Genomic DNA, 23,234 nt, shown 5'->3' with positions numbered 1-23,234 from the left:
AGTTTGGAGTTCTGGACTCTGTTTATGGAGACCCGGCTGTGATCCGTAGGACATCACTCCTATGTGCGAGTTCTGAAAATAAAGACTCCATTTATGTTGAACTTTCTGTGGTCCCTGCCCATCTGTCGCACTAAACCAACCCCACTGCACTACAATATATATATATGGTTGCAGTCAATGAATGGCAACAGTTCTAGAAGCCCCTGGCCTAGTGCTGCTCACTCAGGTGAGTCTGTTACAATGTATGAACACAGGTGAAGGGAGAGATTTGTGCAGTGTTTGAGATGGATTTACAATGTGACTACCCCAGATTTCTGGATTTCAAAAAATTGCAAATTATGGCACCTGCCACATCTACTCCATAATTTACAACTTTTTTAATTTTCACCGCATCTCAGGCAAATTTTCAAAAAATACTGGTTGCGCTTAGAATACAGGGATCAGGTCACATGTAACCCAACAAATTTACTATAGTTTACACCAGATATTGATGTCAAATATAATGCAAATATGTGCCAGCTCAAGGCTGCTGTGAATCTGGACTTTTGGTAAAAGTACAGCATGTGATGCGGCTGAGTTATCAATAGGTATACACTGGCTGAGGCCGGCGTCACGCTGGTGACTTAAACAAACAAGTGCAATGCGATAAAAAAAATTAAAAAAAATTGCATTACACTTGAACCAATGTTACACTATGGGGCAGCTCCCAGCAGCCAAACTTGACGGCCATTTTCCTCGGTCAGAGACAATTGCTGCATGCTGCGATTGTCACGGACACTCAGCCGACTCTCGGCTCACTCGCACCCATATAAGCCTATGGGTGCGAGTGAGACTGCGCACACCACTCGGATATCATCCGAGCACTGTGCGCTAAACGCGGACCGCGGCAATGGAGGAGATGGAGAAATTAGTTTCTCCGCCTCCTCCGCAGCTGTGCTCCGATCCTCCCTGTGCGAGAGGCTCGGAGCACAGACGCATGACACTTGGCTCCCACTCGCAGCAGAGTAGGAGCTGAGGGTCATTATCATATCGCATCTGGTGCTCTCGCATCGGATGCAATACGCTAGAGTGACGCCGACCTTATTTATTAAGAGGCATGTGCTGGTGTAAGATGCGTCTGATTTATTAAGAGGGAAGCGCTGGTGTAAGATGCGTCTGAGTTATAAAGATGCTTAGAAGTGCCATAAAAAATAAATACAATTTTGATTGCAAAAAACTGAAAACCCATATTTCAGTTAATCCCTCTGGAAACGTGTAAATTCATTTACCGTATATACTCGAGTATAAGCCGAGATTTTCAGCCCATTTTTGGTGGGCTGAAAGTCCCCCTCTCGGCTTATACTCAAGTCATACCCAGGGGTCGGCAGGGGAAGGGGAGCGGGGGCTGTCTAATCATACTCACCTGCTCCTGGCGCGGTCCCTGCAGGTCCCTGGCTCCCCGGCGCCCCAGCTTCTTCCTGTACTGAGCGGTCACATGGTACCGCTCATTACAGTAATGAATATGCGGCTCCACCTCCCATAGGGTTGGAGCCGCATATTCATTACTGTAATGAGCGGTAATGGTGACCGCTCAGTAGAGGAAGAAGCAGCAGCGCCGAGGAAGCAGGGACTGCACCGCGCCAGGAGCAGGTGAGTATACGGGGAGGGGGAGCGCAGCGATGCGCGATATTCACCTGCTCCTCGTTCCAGGGCCGCTCCGTCTTCAGCAGTGACGCTCAGGTCAGAGGGCGCGGTGATGTGGTTAGTGCGTGCCCTCTGCCTGAACGTCAGTGCAGAAGACGCTGAAGATGGAGCGGCACCGGAACAAAGTCAGGTGAATATTGAAAGTACCGGGCCTGAGCGACAGAGAGGTATGTGATTTTTTTTATCGCAGCAACAGCAAATGGGGCAAGTGTCTGTATGGAGCATCTTATGGGGCCATAATCAACGTTTGTGCAGCACTATATGGGGCAAGTGTCTGTAGTCTGCATGGAGCATCTTATGGGGCCATAATCAACGTTTGTGCAGCACTATATGGCGCAAATATCTTTATGGAGCATCTTATGGGGCCATAATTAACGTTTGTGCAGCATTGTATGGGGCAAATGTCTGTATGGAGTATCTTATGGGGCCATAACGTTTGTGCAGCACTATATGGGGCAAATATCTTTATGGAGCATCTTATGGGGCCATAATCAACATTTGTGCAGCATTATATTGGGCAAATGTGTCTATGGAGCATCTTATGGGGCCATGCAAATTGGATTTAAGTGTCTTAAAGATTTAATTGTTTTTTTTTGCAAATAAACTCGTGGATGGTAGTATTGTGTCTCAGGGCTCAATGGATCACTGAAATCAATCTTAAACACATGTGATGATTAGTTTTCCAGGTGATTCTAATTAAAGGAAAACTACTCAAAAATGATGTTCCACATTATTATGCAGGTCACAGGTTTCAAGCAATATGGGAAAAAAAGGATCTCTCTGCTGCTGAACAGCGGTAAATAGTGCAATGCCTTGGTCAAGGTATGAAAAAATTAGATATTTCATGAAAACTTAAGAGTGATCATCATACTCTGATGAGATTTGTGACTGAAACAGAGCACAGACAGAGTTCATGCAAATAAAGGCATAATGAGGAAGTTTTCTGGCAGACAAATTCATTGGATTAACAGAGCAGCTGCCAAAATACCATTACAAAGCAGCAAACAGTTAATTGAAGCTGCTGGTGCGTCTGGAGTCCCTCGAACCTCAAGGTGTAGGATCCTTCGAAGGCTTGCTGTGGTGCATAAACCTACTATTCGGCCACCCCTAAACAGTGTTCACAAGCAGAAACGGTTGCAGTGGGCCCAGACATACATGAAGACTAATTTTCAAACAGTCTTGTTTACTGATGAGTGTCGTGCAACCCTGGACGGTCCAGATGGATGGAGTAGTGGATGGTTGTGGATGGCCACCATGTCCCAACAAGGCTGCGATGTCAGCAAGGAGGTGGAGGAGTCATGTTTTGGGCTGGAATCATGGGGAACCAGCTGGTAGGGCCCTTTAACCCCTTCATGACCCAGCCTATATTGGCCTTAATGACCTTGCCGTTTTTTGCAATTCTGACCAGTGTCCCTTTATGAGGTAATAACTCCGGAACGCTTCAACGGATCCTAGCGATTCTGAGATTGTTTTTTCCTGTCATATTGGGCTTCATGTTAGTGGTAAATTTAGGTCGATAATTTCTGAGTTTATTTGTGAAAAAAAAGGAAATTTGGCGAAAATTTTGAAAATTTCACAATTTTCACATTTTGAATTTTTATTCTGTTAAACCAGAGAGTTATGTGACACAAAATAGTTATTAAATAACGTTTCCCACATGTCTACTTTACATCAGCACAATTTTGGAAACAAATTTTTTTTTTGCTAGGAAGTTATAAGGGTTAAAATTTGACCAGTGATTTCTCATTTTTACAACAAAATTTACAAAACCATTTTTTTTAGGGACCACCTCACATTTGAAGTCAGTTTGAGGGTTCTATATGGCTGAAAATACCCAAAAGTGACACCATTCTAAAAACTGCACCCCTCAAGGTGCTCAAAACCACATTCAAGAAGTTTATTAACCCTTCAGGTGTTTCACAGCAGCAGAAGCAACATGGAAGTAAAAAATGAACATTTAACTTTTTAGTCACAAAAATTATCTTTTAGTAACAATTTTTTTATTTTCCCAAGGGTAAAAGGAGAAACTGGACCATGGACGTTGATGTCCAATTTGTCCTGAGTACGCTGATACCTCATATGTGGGGGTAAACCACTGTTTGGGCGCACGGCAGGGCTCGGAAGGGAAGGAGCGCCATTTGACTTTTTCAATGAAAAATTGGCTCCAATCTTTAGCGGACACCATGTCGCGTTTGGAGAGCCCCCGTGTGCCTAAACATTGGAGCTCCCCCACAAGTGACCCCATTTTGGAAACTAGACCCCCAAAGGAACTTATCTAGAGGCATAGTGAGCACTTTAAACCCCCAGGTACTTCACAAATTGATCCGCAAAAATGAAAAAGTACTTTTTTTTCACACAAAACTTCTTTTAGCCTCAATTCTTTCATTTTCACATGGGCAGCAGAATAAAATGGATCCTAAAATTTGTTGGGCAATTTCTCCTGAGTACGCCGATACCTCATATGTGGGGGTAAACCACTGTTTGGGTGCACGGCAAGGCTCGGAAGGGGAGGCGTGCCATTTGACTTTTTGAATGGAAAATTAGCTCCAATCGTTAGCGGACACCATGTCGCGTTTGGAGAGCCCCTGTGTGCCTAAACATTGGAGCTCCCCTACAAGTGACCCCATTTTGGAAACTAGACCCCCCAAGGAACTTATCTAGATGCATAGTGAGCACTTATAAACCCCAGGTGCTTCACAGAAGTTTATAACACAGAGCCATGAAAATAAAAAAAAAATTTTCTTTCCTCAAAAATGATTTTTAGCCCAGAATTTTTTATTTTTCCAAGGGTAATAGGAGAAATTGGACCCCAAATGTTGTTGTCTAGTTTGTCCTGAGTACGATGATACCCCATATGTGGGGGTAACCACTGTTTGGGCGCACGGCAGGGCTCGGAAGGGAAGGCACGCCATTTGGCTTTTTGAATGGAAAATTAGCTCCAATCATTAGCGGACACCATGTCACGTTTGGAGAGCCCCTGTGTGCCTAAACATTGGAACTCCCGCACAAGTGACCCCATTTTAGAAACTAGACCTCCCATGGAACTAATCTAGATGTGTGGTGAGCACTTTGAACCCCCAAGTGCTTCACAGAAGTTTATAACGCAGAGCCATGAAAATAAAAAATAATTTTTCTTTTCTCAAAAATGATTTTTTAGCCCACAATTTTTTATTTTCCCAAGGGTAACAGGAGAAATTGGACCCCAAAAGTTGTTGTCCAGTTTCTCCTGAGTATGCTGATACCCCATATGTGGGGGCAAACCACTGTTTTGGCACACGTCGGGGTTCGGAAGGGAAGTAGTGACGTTTTGAAATGCAGACTTTGATGGAATGCTCTGCGGGCGTCAGGTTGCGTTTGCAGAGCCCCTGATGTGCCTAAACAGTAGGAACTCCCCACAAGTGACCCCACTTTGGAAACTAGACCCCCAAGGGAACTTATCTAGATGTGTGGTGAGCACTTTGAACCCCCAAGTGCTTCACAAAAGTTTGTAACGCAGAGCCGTGAAAATAATGTGTTTCATTTCCTCAAAAATATTTTTTAGCCCAGAATTTTTTATTTTTGCAAGAGTAACAGGAGAAATTGGACACCAAAAGTTGTTGTCCAGTTTCTCCTGAGTACGCTGATACCCCATATGTGGGGGTAAACCACTGTTTGGGCATATGCCGGGGCTCGGAAGGGAAGTAGTGACGTTTTGGAATGCAGACTTTGATAGAATGGTCTGCGGGCATTATGTTACGTTTGCAGAGCCCCTGATATGCCTAAACAGTAGAAACCCCCCACAATTGACCCCATTTTGGAAACTAGACCCCCCAAGGAACTTATCTAGATGTGTGATGAGCACGTTCAACCCCCAAGTGCTTCACAGAAGTTTACAACGCAGAGCCGTGAAAATAAAAAATCATTTTTCTTTCCTCAAAAAAGATGTTTAGCAAGCAATTTTTTATTTTCACAAGGGTAACAGGAGAAATTGGACCCCAATATTTGTTGCCCAGTTTGTTGTGAGTACGCTGATACCCCATATGTGGGGGTAGACCACTGTTTGGGCATATGCCGGGGCTCGGAAGGGAAGTAGTGGCATTTGAAATGCAGACTTTGATGGAATGGTCTGCGGGCGTCACATTGCATTTGCAGAGCCCCTGATGTGCCTAAACAGTAGAAACACCCCACAAGTGACCCCATTTTGGAAACTAGACCCCCCAAGGAACTTATCTAGATGTGTGATGAGCACGTTCAACCCCCAAGTGCTTCACAGAAGTTTACAACGCAGAGCCGTGAAAATAAAAAATCATTTTTCTTTCCTCAAAAAAGATGTTTTAGCAAGCAATTTTTTATTTTCACAAGGGTAACAGGAGAAATTGGACCCCAACAGTTGTTGCCCAGTTTGTCCTGAGTACGCTGGTACCCCAAATGTGGGGGTAAACCACTGTTTGGGCGCACGTTTAGGCTTGGAAGGGAGGGAGCACCACTTGACTTTTTGAACGCAAGATTGGCTGGAATCAATGGTGGCGCCATGTTGCGTTTGGAGACCCCTGATGTGCCTAAACAGTGGAAACCCCTCAATTCTAACTTCAACACTAACCCCAACACACCCCTAATCCTAATCCCAACTGTAGCCATAACCCTAATCACAACCCTAACCCCAACACACCCCTAACCACAACCCTAACCGCAACACACCCGTACCCTAATTCCAACCCTAACCCTAATCCCAACCCTAACCACAACTGTAACCCCAACACACCCTTAACCCTATCCGTAACCCTAACCACAAGCCTAATCTTAACCCTATTTCCAACCCTAGCCCTATTTCCAACCCTAACTCTAATTCCAACCCTAACCCTAAGGCTATGTGCCCACGTTGCGGATTAGTGTGAGATTTTTCCGCACGATTTTTGAAAAATCTGCAGGTAAAAGGCACTGCGTTTTACCTGCAGATTTACAGCAGATTTCCAGTGTTTTTTTGTGCGGATTTCACCTGCGGATTCCTATTGAGGAACAGGTGTAAAACGCTGCGGAATCCGCACAAAGAATTGACATGCTGTGGAAAATACAACGCAGCGTTTCTGCATGGAATTTTCCGCACCATGGGCACAGTGGATTTGGTTTTCCATAGGTGTACATGGTACTGTAAACCTGATGGAAAACTGCTACGAATTCGCAGCGGCCAATCCGCTGCGGATCCGCAGCCAAATCCGCTGCGGATCCGCGGCCAATCCGCTGCGGATCCGCAGCCAAATCCGCACTGTGTGCACATGCCATAACCCTAACCGTAACCCTAACCCTACCCCTAACCCTACCCGTAACCCTAACCCTACCCCTAGTTCTAACCCTAACCCTAGTGGAAAACGAAAAAAAAAAAAATAATAATATTTTCTTTATTTTATTATTGTCCCTACCTATGGATGTGATAAAGGGGGGGGGGTTATTTATTATTTTTTTTATTTTGATCGCTGTGATAGAACCTACCACAGCGATCAAAATGTACTTGTAAGGAATCTGCCGGCCGGCAGATTCGGCGGGCGCACTGAGCATGCGCCCGCCATTTGGGAAGATGGCGGCGCCCAGCGAGGAGACGTACGGACACCGGGAGGATCGGTAAGTATGAAGGGGTGGTGGGGGGGTGGATCGGAGCACAGGGGGGGTGATCGGACCACAGGGGGGGTGAATGCAAACAAGGAGGGAGCGGACAGCAGGACGGGGGAGCCGGCAGGCGGACGGAGGGGACCGGACCCCATAATGGAGGACTGGGGGGGCGATCGGTGGGTGTGGGGGGGGGTCACTTTAGTATTTCCAGCCATGGCCGATGATATTGCAGCATCGGCCATGGCTGGATTGTAATATTTCACCTGTTTTTTAGGTGAAATATTACAAATCGCTCTGATTGGCAGTTTCACTTTCAACAGCCAATCAGAGTGATCGTAGCCACGGGGGGGTGAAGCCACCCCCCTGGGCTGAAGTACCACTCCCCCTGTCTCTGCAGATCGGGTAAAATGGGAGTTAACCCCTTCACCCGATCTGCAGGGACGCGATCATTCTGTGACACAGCATATGCGTCACAGGTCGGATTGGCACCGACTTTCATGACGCATACGCTGTGTCACAGGTCGGGAATGGGTTAAGGTTCCTGAAGGTGTGAAAATGACCTCTGCAAAGTATATAGAGTTTCTGACTGACAACTTTCTTCCATGGTCTAAAAAGCAAAAACATGCCTTCAGGAACAAAATCATCTTCATGCATGACAATGAATACCTCTGAGTAATTGGCTGCTATGGGCATAAAAGGAGATAAACTCATGGTGTGGCCACCATCTTCCCCTGACCTCAACCCTATAGAGAACCTTTGGAGTATCACCAAGCAAAAGATCTATGAGGGTGGGAGGCAGTTCACATCAAAACAGCAGCTCTGGGAGGCTATTCTGACTTCATGCAAAGAAATACAAGCAGAAACTCTCCAAAAACTCACAAGTTCAATGGATGCAAGAATTGTGAAGGTGATATCAAAGAAGGGTTCCTATGTTAACATGTAACTTGGCCTGTTAGGATGTTTTGGAGTTAAATAGCTTTTTTATTCAGTGAATGTCACCTCCTAAACCTGCAAATTCCACAAATGAGCATTTCAGTTCTTTAAAACATATCAAATGTTTAGAAATTCTACTGTGCCTAATAATTTGGAACAGTGCATTTTGAGTTTTTATTCATTTTGGAGATTCTACTGTTATCATTGGGAGGTTTCTTCAATAAAATTTGATGTATACTCTTAACGGGTGATGACTTTTATTAAAAATGTAATTTGCATAATAATTTGGAACATAGTGTATATGGGGCTCCTGATTCAATATGGATATTCAAAAACACTTAACCTACTCATGTCTCAATTAATTTTACTTTTATTAGTATCTATTTTTACTTTTGACATTTACCGGTAGCTGCTGCATTTCCCACCCTAGGCTTATACTTGAGTCATTAATTTCCCAGTTTTTTGTGGCAAAATTCCCCTAATTCGGCTTATACTCGGGTCGGCTTATACACGAGTATATACGGTTTTCTATTAGTTTTACTCTATTTACTAAACTTACCGTTTTCAATTTTGCTTTTTGGATGAGGGCCACTGAATGCCAGAAATTTCCCTGGGACAATCCAGTTGAAATCCCCATTTTCCACTCTCTGTGAACACAAGAAAAGAGTCAGAATCCGCCACTTAGTGTCAAATTTACATGTCTGATATTACAAAGTCCTAAAAAGGAGCATCTTTATGTATGACAGGACATGTGTCCACTGAGCCAAAGTTCACATTTGGCATTTTGGTTCAAAATCTTATTTTTTTTGCATTTTTATGGGTTTTTTTGTTGTGTTTTTCTTCCTAGGCGACTTTCCAGCTTTGCATGTTCATTTTTTCATCCCCGTATACAAAGAGCCATATCCTTTTTATTTCTCCTTCAACATAGCTGTTCAAAGGCTTGATCTTTTCAGATCAAATGGTCGTTTTTACACCATTCATTTTACCATACAATATACTGGAATTAGTATATTTCTCCATTTTCTGAGACCCATATCTTTTTTATTTTTCATCAATGGAGCTGTGCGAGGTCTTGTTCTCTGCACTGTGACATTTTTAGTTGGTACTTACCACGTTTGGATCACTTACTGCAATTTTCAGGGCAACTGATAAATGACAATTCTGGTGTTTCCATTTTCTTTACGGTACTGACTGTATGGCTTATCCTCTTATCCCAAAATATTACGTACGGTAACACTACGTCACACGTCAGGAAGGGAATATTGGCAGAAGATCAGATCTGCCACAATTGTGCTGCACTTTTCTATTTCCATCATTAACTAGAAACAATTATGCTATGGGAAAACATTAATTCGGCTTTTTGTAGAACAGGTTTGGTGGGGTTGTTCAGCAGAATTACAGATTTGTTCGCCCCTTAGCTTTTGCTTTAAAGGAAACCGGACACCAGTTTTTTCATGTCTGAACTAAGACTAGCCCCTTAATCATCGCTTGTAGTGCACTCCATAAAGAGGTATATAACCCCTGTATACCCACAAAAACCTTTTAAAATTCTCCCGTGCTGTATGTAAATCCATAACCATAAGTGTCAATGTGCCCTACTGCAGGCAGAGCCTAAAGCATAAGTGTGCATGTGCCCTACTACGGGCAGAGCCTTAAGCATGAGTGTGCATGTGCTCTACTGCAGGCAGAGCCTAAAGCATAAGTGTGCATGTGCCCTACTGCAGGCAGAGCCTAAAGCATAAGTGTGCATGTGCCCTACTGCAAGCAGAGCCTAAAGCATAAAAGTGTGCATGTGCCCTACTGCAGGCAGAGCCTAAAGCATAAGTGTGCATGTGCCCTACTGCAGGCAGAGCCTAAAGCATAAGTGTGCATGTGCCCTACTGCAGGCAGAGCCTTAAGCATAAGTGTGCATGTGCCCTACTGCAAGCAGAGCCTAAAGCATAAAAGTGTGCATGTGCCCTACTGCAGGCAGAGCCTAAAGCATAAGTGTGCATGTGCCCTACTGCAGGCAGAGCCTTAAGCATAAGTGTGCATGTGCCCTACTGCAAGCAGAGCCTAAAGCATAAGTGTGCATGTGCCCTACTGCAGGCAGAGCCTAAAGCATTAGTGTGCATGTGCCCTACTGCAGGCAGAGCCTTAAGCATAAGTGCGCATGTGCCCTACTGCAGGCAGAGCCTAAAGCATAAGTGTGCATGTGTCCTACTACGGGCAGAGCCTAAAGCATAAGTGTGCATGTGCCCTACTGCAGGCAGAGCCTAAAGCATAAGTGCGCATGTGCCCTACTGCCGACAGAGCCTAAAGCATAAGTGCGCATGTGCCCTACTGCAGGCAGAGCCTAAAGCATAAGTGTGCATGTGCCCTACTACGGGCAGAGCCTAAAACATAAGTGTGCATGTGCCCTACTGCAGGCAGAGCCTAAAGCATAAGTGTGCATGTGCCCTACTGCAGGCAGAGCCTAAAGCATAAGTGTGCATGTGCCCTACTGCAGGCAGAGCCTAAAGCATAAGTGTGCATGTGCCCTACTACGGGCAGAGCCTAAAACATAAGTGTGCATGTGCCCTACTGCAGGCAGAGCCTAAAGCATAAGTGTGCATGTGCCCTACTACGGGCAGAGCCTAAAACATAAGTGTGCATGTGCCCTACTGCAAGCAGAGCCTAAAGCATAAGTGTGCATGTGCCCTACTACGGGCAGAGCCTAAAGCATAAGTGTGCATGTGCCCTACTGCAGGCAGAGCCTAAAGCATAAGTGTGCATGTGCCCTACTACGGGCAGAGCCTAAAACATAAGTGTGCATGTGCCCTACTGCAAGCAGAGCCTAAAGCATAAGTGTGCATGTGCCCTACTGCAGGCAGAGCCTAAAGCATAAGTGTGAATGAGCCCTACTGCGGGCAGAGCCTAAAGCATACATAATTGCACATGCAGACGTCTGTTTATCTCGTTCCAATATCAGGCTGCAATGCACGCACTGGCCGCGGGTCTCCAGACCAGAGCGTGACGGCCTGATACACATATATGAAGCTAAGGTTAGGTATAAACTTTGGCACTCAAAAATTACGTTGCAATAGAAAGTTTATTAACAAAAAAATTGACCTAAATGGATTCCATATTATCAAGAAGTCAACCTTCCGGCCTGACAACCGGCCTTTGTCAAGAGATATCTGGGAGGGAAAGGATCTCTTAGAAATGCAATTCAAAGGCGCCAGGAAATAATCCAAATGGAGAATGGATACACCAAGAACTGGTAGGGATAAGTGGTCGTGTTGCAGAATGGCGCTATATCCCTACCAGTTCTTGGTTTATCCATTCTCCATTTGGATTATTTCCTGGCGCCTTTGAATTGCATTTCTAAGAGACCTTTTCCCTCCCAGATATCTCTTGACAAAGGCCGGTTGTCAGGCCGGAAGGTTGACTTCTTGATTATCTGGAATACATTTGGGTCACTTTTTTTGTTAATAAACTTTCTATTGTAGCATAATTTTTGAGTGCTAAAGTTTATACCTAACCTTATTGTATCTATTTACTTCTGAGCACCACCGATCAGACGGTCGAACACCCATTCTCTACTATCACATATATGAAGCTGTCATGCTCGGGTTGGGAAACCCACAGCCAGTCCGTGCATTAGCAGTCCGTGCTTGGACCAATTTGCACAGACGTTTCCCTAACAAATCTGATGTTAATGGCCTATCCTGAGAAAGGTGATCAATATCAGATCAGTAACATCCAACCGCCAGAGCTGCCACCGATCACCTGCTTAGGCCAGGGGTTACACTTGCGAGTATAATGCGAGAAACTCGCGCATCAATACCCGGCACTGCCGCCGGCACTCGGACCTGAGTTTGCGGCTGCATGTATTTCTATGCAGCTGAACGCCCCGATCCCGAGTGAGTCCCGGTATTGATGCGCCAGTTTCTCGCATCATACTCGCAATTGTAACCCTGGTCTAAAAATGAGAGCTGCGGGCTGATGTAAATCAGTATACGGAGCGGGGACACCACAGCATGTTCACTGCTCGGCGGTCATTTTTTAGTACAACAGCTCAACTACTATTCACTTCAAAAGGAAGCGGAGCTGCAGCACCAGAGAATGGCACGGTGTACGGAGATGGGCTGCTCCAGCTCTTTACACTGTTTAATACAGGAAGCCGCCCGTGCTGCAAAAAGCTGATCTGTGAAGGTGCCAAGTGTCGGCCTCCCCACTGATCTGATATCGGTCATTCATTTTTTAGAGTCACCATTGTTTTAATTTTTATTTAATACATTTATAGTACACATGAAAATAAACAACTTTGTAATAAATCTTATTAGAGAAATCGGCTTCATTCTCAATTTAATCACTCAGTTCATGGGCGTAAAGCTTTAAAATCCGTATTCAGTGAGACCGATATTCCCATTACTGAGCCAGGAAAGGACAGTTGGTGCTTGTACAGTTCTATGGAGGAGCTAGAGGCAGACAGACTTTCTGCTGCACGCTCTCCTGAAACGACAGCTGCAGTTCCCAGAGGAACTTTATGAGAACCAATTGTCATCTCCTATCTCACTAATGGGAAATTCTGTATTCACTGAAAACAGACGAATGCACAGACCTTGAGGAGTGCGCTCTGAAAAGTCTACTATTTTCACCTGTACTATTGATTTATGAAAAAAAATATACAAAAAGAAGGATTACTCCTTAAGTAGTAGACGGCAAGCATTTAGGTAGGAAAGGTAGACTGAAAAATCTGTTCCTCTCCATAATGAACAACAAAGCAAAAAAACGGACAATGCGGATATTGGTTTCTTATTAAGCAATTTCTTTTTTTTTCTGTTTTTTTTTTTTTTGTTTGTTTTAAAACACCAGTTGCTTATTTCGTATCTGTGAAAATTGGCTATTTGCCCGCTTTGATGCCCGTTTTGATGCCCTGAACCCATTTGGGCCATGCTGGGATGACCTAAATTTGATGTGGGGCAATCACTATGTATGTTAATGGTGGTTTGAGATCGGTGGCAAAAAAAGTCATTTAACACCCTTAAAACTTTTATTAAAATCATCAACATGCACTGTTTTATGCCCAGATCACATTTGGCTGCAGAGACCTGAATATGGGGCACCCTGATCTGTGTCTGCAGTGTGACATCAGTGGCCCACAGTCATTTAACCCCTTCTATAACGCCCTTCAGTGCCACTTTGATATCCATTTTTGTGCCAGTTTTGCAGCTGCTTTTAAGTGTATTCACATCAGGGCACCTCACTGCATTTTATTTTATTACTGTAATTTTTTTATTTTTGTCGTTAAACCTGTAAAAAACAGAAAAATAAATTGCAGAATAAGAAACTGCTGAATAAGAAACCAACTTCAGCTCCAAATAAGAAACTGAACAAGTAAAAAAACAACTTCTGCATTGTAGAAACCGACCTCATAATGTTCATATTCATCCACATCAAAGTTTTCAAAGTTAAAGAACCCCAGATGCAGCGCCTGCGGGGAAACAAACACATCCCGGCATTACTGACCACATACAGTCACTTTTCATGGAAATCTCCATCCAAAATCCATTACTGATAAAGTATATCTGTTCCCTACTTACTGACATATACAGTACATATATATCGATGAGGCATATATCTATCACTGTGTGATTCCGGCCTTTGTCCACTGATGACGCTGGAGCACCTAGCTCCATTGTAACCACAGCCGGCACCCACCACCCACCAGAAGGGCCACAGCGTTACCTCTGGATCTACACCCCACTGTGCTATAGGAGGAAAGCTGCCAGCCGCTTTATTCTGTCCAGATCACGGGCAGCATAAACTAGAGCCCAGCTCCATTGCTACCTACATGTATGTTTTATTCTGCAGTGCTGCGGCGTTGAGAGAAAACATACTTTACTAATCACTAAGGAGATTAGTCAGAGGTAAGTCCCCGATGGCTTTTCTCAAAAGTGGTGTGACAACGCATATTATTGGTGAATCGTTTGTTATCGGCTGTGCATAGGGGTGTCCCTTGTTATTGCAATCCTGCCTCTGATGATAAGGAGCCTGCTGAAAACTCCCCTTCCCCATTCGAGTTATGCCTCTGAGAAGGTACACATTTGGGCTCTGATAACTCCGCCTCACTAAAGAATTTTAGATTTTTACACGGATCTCATCACCTTTGCCTACAAGTTTTTAAGATAAAATACCAAAGTTAATGGGAAGGTGTAAGGCTACAGTCAGACGGCCATGGATTCTCTCATCCAAGAGAATTGGGCCGACTATGCAAAAAACACTGATCCGAGTGCGAGCATAGTGTGATTCTCTCAGCTGAGGAGAAGATGGAGAACAAAATTTCTCCATCTTCTCCTTTGTGTCAGTGCACAGATATCAATCAGACTGCACTCAGATGCCATCCGAGTGTGGTCCAGTGATTTCCACTGACCCATTCATTGTCTAACAGTGTGGTGTGTTATCTGAATACGAGATCAAACTCGGACATCCTGCGACTTTTCCCTTGGACCGACTTGGAAAAATTAGACATGTTTAAGGCCCCATACACTAACATTGGTCCCTGTGCATTCCGATGTTTTGTTGGATCGCACTCGGACCGATAATACGATGGTGTGAGCGAGCCATAATACATCGAATATTGATTTTATTAATATTACATTCAGTGAGGGGGTTAAATCTATTTAAGTACTCTGGTGGGAAAACAAAAGTAAAAATGACACTACCATGAGATATTACATTTTATAATAATAGTTGTTATTATTTGAAGCATTTTGCACATTTTTGTGAGTGCTGTAGTAACACACACATCCTCTGGGTGGCAGCATTTTATAGACATCTGCAATGTGCTTACTGGAAATACATTGCAAAGAATTAAAAAAAATACTCCAGTCTACGTGTAAGTACAAAACTTGGACCATGGCAGGTCAGCCAGGCCAAAAGAGAGGTAAAGGAAAGCTACAGCTGACGATAGAGCAGGAGGATTACTATGTGGCATATCATATAATTATCAGCATGACAGCAAATATGAACTATGACGTTTATAGCCAACAACATTTACCTTGCGGATTCCATGCAAACAGTCAAGGATGGTGAGGTTATAAGTGCAGTTTCCAAAAGAAGCATCTCTGCAACAAAAAAAAAAAAGAGAGAGAGAGAAAGGGTCATCAGTTAGTGACGCCAATAAAAAACAGACTCCGGATGCTTAGAACGGCTGAAAATCAGTGAATACAAGATCCAACATACTACATCACATGGTACTAAATTGACAGGTCACCTATAGGCTCTCATATAAATACTCTTTGGCAACTGATAAATGGGGGCCAATGGATCTATATAAAGAGTAACCATCATTTTGTTCCTTTATTTCATAAACCAAAAGTGCATGTGAAAATAAGAAACTTTATCATGTATTTTTAGAGAAATCAACTTAATTCTCCTCCTGGACTGATCATTCATTCTCACAATACTCAATTCACTGGTAAAGATCTGTCTTCAGTGAACACAGATTTCCCCATTACGGAGATAGATGACAGTTAGTGCTCATAAAGTTCTATGGAGATCTGTAACTGCCTTTCAGGAGAACTTGCAGAAAGTCTGCGTCTGTCTTACCTTTTCCCCCTTCTCCATACAATTCTACAAGCATTGTCATCTCCTGTCTCGGTAATGGGAAAGTCTGTCTTCATCGAATACCCATGAATTATTAAGAGTGAAAGATCAATAGAGTAGATTAAAGAAGCAAAATTATCTGATAAGATATATTGCAAAGTTGCTTATTTTCAAGTATTCTATTGATCTATGAAATAAAAATGAAGCTGAGGGTGACTCTTTAGGTTCCGCATCAGGAATTTTCCCAGGCACATATGGTAACTTATGGTGCAGTACTTCTCCTGTCTACAAGGAAGCGAAGAAGTGATAAGGCTGCATTGTAGTACAATATCCCCTTAAGATCTCATCTTGGGTACTAAGAAATTCTGTATTCAGCATAGGTGTGACAGGTATACAAGCATGATAGCGTGCACATTTATGTCCCACACTGTAGGCACAGGAACAATGGCCGCCAGGAAGCCAGAAATTCCACTGTCACTATGGCGAGCGGAGAGGGCTCAGTGCTGGCTATACAGCGTCACACAAGCTCAGTGTCACAAAGGCTCAGAAGATGCAGGAAACAAGGTGAGGAGCCTGCACATAAGATGCTTGTTAGTAACCGCCAGCGTCCAAGACTCGTTATGGGATGGAGGATTGAGGGCGGAAATATAAGAATTATGACAACCATAAAATTGAATAAATGAGAAAAATTATCCTTGTTGTGGACTGCAGTCCTTCTTCGATGAGCCCCACATTGGGTCCGATTGTATCTTCACATTCAAGGTGGTAAATACATAACTAATATGGTACTCCCAACACAACTCCTGCTCCGCATGTAACATTCCACATGAAGAGTTTGGTTAGGTTCACACTAGGGGCTCGCTCACACTGGCGTATAAGTCGGACGAGTGCAATCCAATAAATAAAAAAATATCAGATGGCACTTAGACCAATATTATTCAATCAGATCGATGAGATCTGCATATTTTTTCCAGGTTGTATTCGGAATGAAAAAAAAACAAAAAACAGCAGCATACTATAATTTCACTCCAAAATCTGATGAGTGTGAGAAAAAAGGGTCCCCTTTGGGGACAGCTAGCTGGTGTGCACCCTCTTTACTGCAGCTATGGGTATATATGAAATTCTTCCATTCTATTTCTGTTACTGCTAGATGTCCAGTTGATGCAATTTTACACACGCCTTGCGTATGCTTATCACTTGATGCGCATGCCTGGACCTGTTGTGCTATATACGGAGGTCTGCTATATCTGGCCACTGTGCAGGAACTGTTGGAAACCCACCTCCACAGATATACACATATGCATCCCTGACTTTCTATATTATTATTATTGTAATTATAGCGCCATTTATTCCATGGCGCTTTACATGTGAGGAGGGGTATACATAATAAAAACAAGTACAATAATCTTAAACAATACAAGTCATAACTGGTACAGGAGGAGAGAGGACCCTGCCCGCGAGGGCTCACAATCTACAAGGGATGGGTGAGGACACAGTAGGTGAGGGTGGCGGTTTGGTCGATCGGTGATTACTGCAGGTTGTAGGCTTGTCGGAAGAGGTGGGTCTTCAGGTTCCTTTTGAAGGTTTCCACGGTAGGCCAGAGTCTGTTATGTTGTGGTAGAGAGTTCCAGAGTAGGGGGGATGTGCGGGAGAAGTTTTGTATGCCATTGTGGGAAGAGGAGATGAGAGGGGAGTAGAGAAGGAGATCTTGTGAGGATCGGAGGTTGCGTGCAGGTAAGTACCGGGAGACGAGGTCACAGATGTATGGAGGACACAGGTTGTGGATGGCTTTGTATGCCATGGTTAGGGTTTTGTACTGGAGTCTCTGGGTAATAGGGAGCCAGTGCAGGGATTGACAGAGGGGAGAGGCAGGGGAATAGCGGGGAAGGGGGGGGATAGGTGGATTAGTCGGGCAGCAGAGTTTGGGATAGATTGGAGGGGTGCGAGAGTGTTAAAGGGGAGGCCACAGAGCAGGAGGTTGCAGTAGTCAAGGTGGGAGATGATGAGGGCATGGACTAGGGTTTTTGCAGATTCTTGGTTTAGGAATGTACGGATCCGTGAAATATATTTGAGTTGAAGTCGGCAGGAAGTGGAAAGTGCTTGGATATGTGGTTTGAAGGAGAGATCAGAGTCAAGGATTACCCCGAGGCAGCGAGCTTGTGGGACTGGGGAGAGTGAGCAGCAGTGTGCTATGCCCATACAGATTTCTGTTCGGATTACAATCTGTTTATGTAAGAAAAGCACATTTTTGTACCTATTGATATGAATGTTTTTCTGGTACCCATTGTCTTTTCATGCCATATACTGCCACCAGCCATCTTTATCTCTGGGTTAATTTGTCACTGTACTGCCGTCATCCCTTACTTCTCTGTCTAATGGTTTAGATGTGTTCTGAAATGTGTATTGATTACTTAATAAAATTAACTTTTTATGCAGCTTTGACTCAGGTTTCTCCTTATAAACTTGATTATTCGTAATGCATATATATGCTTTTGGAACCCAACAAATACTGTAGTGATGACTCAAATAATTATGTATGATTGGAGAATTCATATTATATTACTAGCTGTACTACCCGGCTTCGCCCGGGGTAATAACTGCTGTTAGCAAAATAGAATGTGTTAACAAAAATTTATTCTGCACAAAAAAACACAAAACAAATAGATAGAAATGTAATTATTAAAAGGCAAAAACTAAGCTAATAGAAGCATTTTACAACATCTATTTCAACACCAGAGATATTCAACACAGATTTAACTAAATTGGCCAAGTAATGTGAAGTAATCTTCTACTACTTAAATCGAGAGCCTTTTGATAAACGACATTTTTAGTTTTTCCTTCAGGTGCAAAGACAAACAGATTTTTGGCTGTTCCAACTCTTGAACAGGCCACATAAAGTTGACCATGAGAAAAGCATGGAGATTGTAAATCTAAGCTAGCTGAAGAGCCCGGCGTTGCCTGGGCATAGTAAATATCTGTGGTTAGTTATAGCACCTCACGTCTCTTATTTTCCCATCACGCCTCTCATTTTCCCCATCACATCTTTCATTTTCCCCCTCACATCTTTCATTTTCTCCCTCACACCTCTCATTTTCCCCCTCACTCCTCTTATTTTCCCCCTCACTCCTCTCATTCCCCCCTAACACTTGTCATTTCGACCTCACATCTGTCATTTTCCGATCACTCCACTATTTTCCCTCACTCCTCTCATTTTGCACTCACACCTTTTCATTTTCACCTCACACCTCTCATTTTCACCTCAGTATATACATGTTTGTCATATCCCTTATATATAGTATACACCTGTATGTCATCTCCTGTATATAGTATATACCTGTATGTCATTTCCCCTGTATATAGTATATACCTGCTGTGTGTCATCTCCCCTGTATATAGTATATACCTGTATGTCATCTCCTCCTATATATAGTATATACCTGTATGTAATCTCCTCCTGTATATAGTATATACCTGTGTGTCATCTCACCTATATATAGTATATATCTGTGTGTCATCTCCTCCTGTATATAGTATATACCTGTATGTCATCTCCTCCTATACATAGCATATACCTGTATGTCATCTCCTCCTGTATATACTATATACCTGTAGGTAATCGGCTCCTGTATATAGTATATACCTGTGTGTCATCTCCTTCTGTATATAGTATATACCTGTGTGTCATCTCCTTCTGTATATAGTATATACCTGTATGTCATCTCCTGCTGTATGTAGTATGTACCTGTATGTCATCTCCTCTATATAGTATATACCTGTGTGTCATCTCTCCTGTATATAGTATATATCTGTGTGTCATCTCCTCCTGCATATAGTATATACCTGTGTCATCTCCCCTGTAAATAGTATATACCTGTGTGTCATCTCCTCCTGTATATAGTATATATCTGTATGTCATCTCCTCCTGTATTAGACCTCGTTCACACGTTATTTGGTCAGTATTTTTACCTCAGTATTTGTAAGCTAAATTGGCAGCCTGATAAATCCCCACCCAACAGTAAGCCCACCCCTTGGCAGTATATATTAGCTCACACATACACATAATAGACTGGTCATGTGACTGACAGCTGCCGGATTCCTATATGGTACATTTGTTGCTCTTGTAGTTTGTCTGCTTATTAATCAGATTTTTATTTTTGAAGGATAATACCAGACTTGTGTGTGTTTTAGGGCGAGTTTCGTGTGTCAAGTTGTGTGTGTTGAGTTGCGTGTGGCGACATGCATGTAGCGACTTTTGTGAGATGAGTTTTGTGTGGCGACATGTGTGTAGCAACTTTTTGTGTGTCGAGTTGCATGTGACAGGTTAGTGTAGCAAGTTGTGTGCAGCAAGTTTTGCGCATGGCGAGTTTTGCGCGTGGCGAGTTTTATGTGTGGTGCCTTTTGAGTATGTGCAAAGTTTTGTGTGAGGCAACTTTTGCATGTGTTGCAACTTTTGTGCATGTGGCAATTTTTCCGCGTGTGCAAGTTTTGCGTGTGGTGAGTTTTCCATGAGGTGAGTTTTGCACGTGTGGCGAGTTTTGCATGTGGAGAGTTTTGCGCGTGGCGAGTTTTGAGCGGCGACTTTTGTGTTTCAACTTTTATGTGGCGAGGTTGGTGTATGTGTGGTGAAATGTGCGCTGAGGGTGGTATATGTGTTCGAGCACGTGGTAGTGTGTGGCGCATTTTGTGTGTGTGTTCATATCCCCGTGGTGGTGTGGTGATTATCCCATGTCGGGGCCCCACCTTAGCAACTGTACAGTATATACTCTTTGGCGCCATTGCTCTCACTCTTTAAGTCCCCCTTGTTCACATCTGGCAGCTGTTAATTTGCCTCCAACACTTTTCCTTTCATTTTTTCCCCATTATGTAGATAGGGGCAAAATTGTTTGGTGAATTGGAAAGCGCGGGGTTAAAATTTCACCTCACAACATAGCCTATGACGCTCTCAGGGTCCAGACGTGTGACTGTGCAAAATTTTGTGGCTGTAGCTGCGACGGTGCAGATGCCAATCCCGGACATACACACATACATACATACATACACACATACACACATTCAGCTTTATATATTAGATTTATACACTAGTGAGAGTGAATCCTAATACACGGCTATCCGCTGAGCACTATGTTGGGGCTTCTATTAGAATCCATGCAGAACTTTATTATTATTTATTACTATAGCACCATTTATTCCATGGCACTTTACATGTGAGGAGGGGTATATATAATAAAAGAAGTACAATAATCATGAACAATACAAGTCACGACTGGTACATGAGGAGAGAGGACCCTGCCCGCGAGGGCTCACAGTCTACAAGGGATGGGTGAGGATACAGTAGGAGAGGGTAGAGCTGGTCGTGCAGCGGTGTGGTGGAGCGAGGGTTACTGCAGGTTGTAGGAATTAGGCCACGTTCACATGTTCAGTATTTGCTCAGTTTTTTACCTCAGTATTCGTAAGCTAAAACCAGGAGAGGAACAATCGGAAGAAAAGTACCGTATAATAGAAACACGTCACCACTTCTGTATTTATCACCCACTCCTGGTTTTGGCTTACAAATACTGGTGTAAAATACTGAACGTGTGAATGCGGCCTTAATCTGACTTGTATGGAGTCACTGTGTACACTATGACCTCCGTCCTGGCAATATTCCTCTTTTTCGGACTTTCACAAACACATGGCTACCCACGTTTTTTGGTATGTCGGAAAAAAGACAAAAAACAGCTTCAGGGATTACAAAAAGAACTCCGATGCAGTGCTCGAGGAGAGTGCTTGATAGGTGTGACCCTAGCCTGACTTGCCAGAGGAACCCCCAAACAACTGTATTGTGATGGGAACCCCGACATAGCCATGCACTTCAATGGAGAGTGCTCGGCGTACAGCACCGTATTAGGCTACTTTCACACATCAGTCTTTCGCCGTCAGGCGCAATCCGGCGATTTTTGGATAGGGCGATTGATGCCGCCGGATCCATCTTTTTCTCATAGACTTGTACTAGCATAGGATGGCCTTACGTTTCGTCCGTTTTACGCCAGATCCGGCAAAAATTGTGGATCCGGCAGACAGACAAAACGGACAGAAGAACGTTTTTTTGTTTCCGGCTCCAATAATGAAAACCTATGGCGCCGGAATCTGTCAATGGCGGATTCCGTTTTTTTTTTTTTTAAACGGCACATGCCCAGAATTTGTATTTTACATTCTGGGGTGTTTCTCTCTCTCGCAGAAAAACTGATCTGGCGCTTTAAGTTTTCACTAATTTCGCCGCTGGATTATGTTTGACGTTGAAAGACGAATGTGTGAAAGTAGCCTTAGTGTGAACCAGCCTTAAAAGTTCATGTAGTCACTCATGCGGGAAATGAGAGCTAACTGTGGTGCCTTCTCTACCACTGAGAAATGTGATCACACAGGGGGTAACGTCACCATTATAAATTAGGGACCTGAGGAGGACAAAGGAGAACATTTCCTCTAGTATCACTGGACAAATTCAACAGTACATCACGGTGAAATAGAAATGGCTTATATAGCAATTCCTCTGATCACTTGCCAATGACTATGTTCCTTATATTCAGCTGAAGGTTCAAGTGCTGTGGTGAAACTACACATCCCAGCATGCCCTGACACTGTAGCTGAATGCTGGGAGTTGTAGTAAACTCCACTGTCTGTAGTTGCAGGAGTTACATGCCTGATTTGAAGTGCTGTTGTACGAGGCTCATTTCATATACCGTATATACTCGAGTATAAGCCGACCCGAGTATAAGCCAAACCCCCTAATTTTGCAACAAAAAAAAAAACTGGGAAAACTTAATGACTCAAGTATAAGCCTAGGGTGGGAAATGCAGCAGCTACCGGTAAATGTCAAAAATAAAAATAGATACTAATAAAAGTAAAATTAATTGAGATATCAGTAGGTTAAGTGCTTTTGAATATCCATATTGAATCAGGAGCCCCATATAATGCTCCATGCAGTTCATGATGGCCCCATAAGATGCTCCATATTGAAATATGCCCCATATAATGCTGCACAAATGCTGATTATGGCCCCATAAGATGCTCCATATAACAATGTGCAACATATAATGCTCCATACAGTTCATTATGGCCCCATAAGATGCTCCATATAACAATGTGCCACATATAATGCTCCAAACAGTTCATTATGGCTCCATATAACAATGTGCCACATATAATGCTCCATACAGTTCATTATGGCCCCAAAAGATGCTCCATATAACAATGTGCAACATATAATGCTCCATACAGTTCATTATGGCCCCATAAGACGCTCCAGATAACAATGTGCCACATATAATGCTCCATACAGTTCATTATGGCCCCATAAGATGCTCCATATAACAATGTGCAACATATAATGCTCCATACAGTTCATTATGGCCCCATAAGATGCTCCATATAACAATGTGCCACATATAATGCTCCATACAGTTCATTATGGCTCCATAGATGCTCCA

General features: G+C 43.4%; 1 protein-coding gene across 3 annotated transcripts in view; it reads right to left on the bottom strand.

The window, feature by feature from the left end:
* CDC14A (cell division cycle 14A) overlaps window positions 1-23,234 on the bottom strand; it is a 138,770-nt gene that overhangs the window by 48,279 nt on the left and 67,257 nt on the right. For all 3 annotated transcript variants that reach the window (XM_077277419.1, XM_077277418.1, XM_077277420.1), the window contains 3 exons: window positions 15,224-15,290; window positions 13,595-13,657; window positions 8,759-8,846 (listed from right to left, as the gene is read on the bottom strand). In XM_077277419.1, the coding sequence (XP_077133534.1) occupies window positions 8,759-8,846; window positions 13,595-13,657; window positions 15,224-15,290 (218 nt within the window). The remainder of the gene's footprint in view (window positions 1-8,758; window positions 8,847-13,594; window positions 13,658-15,223; window positions 15,291-23,234) is intronic.

Source organism: Ranitomeya variabilis, chromosome 8 (assembly GCF_051348905.1).
Source record: "Ranitomeya variabilis isolate aRanVar5 chromosome 8, aRanVar5.hap1, whole genome shotgun sequence".
In the NCBI taxonomy this organism is placed as follows: Eukaryota; Metazoa; Chordata; class Amphibia; order Anura; family Dendrobatidae; genus Ranitomeya; species Ranitomeya variabilis.
The sequence above is the reverse complement of the archived record's forward strand: the minus strand, read 5'-3'. Positions and strand labels throughout refer to the sequence as shown.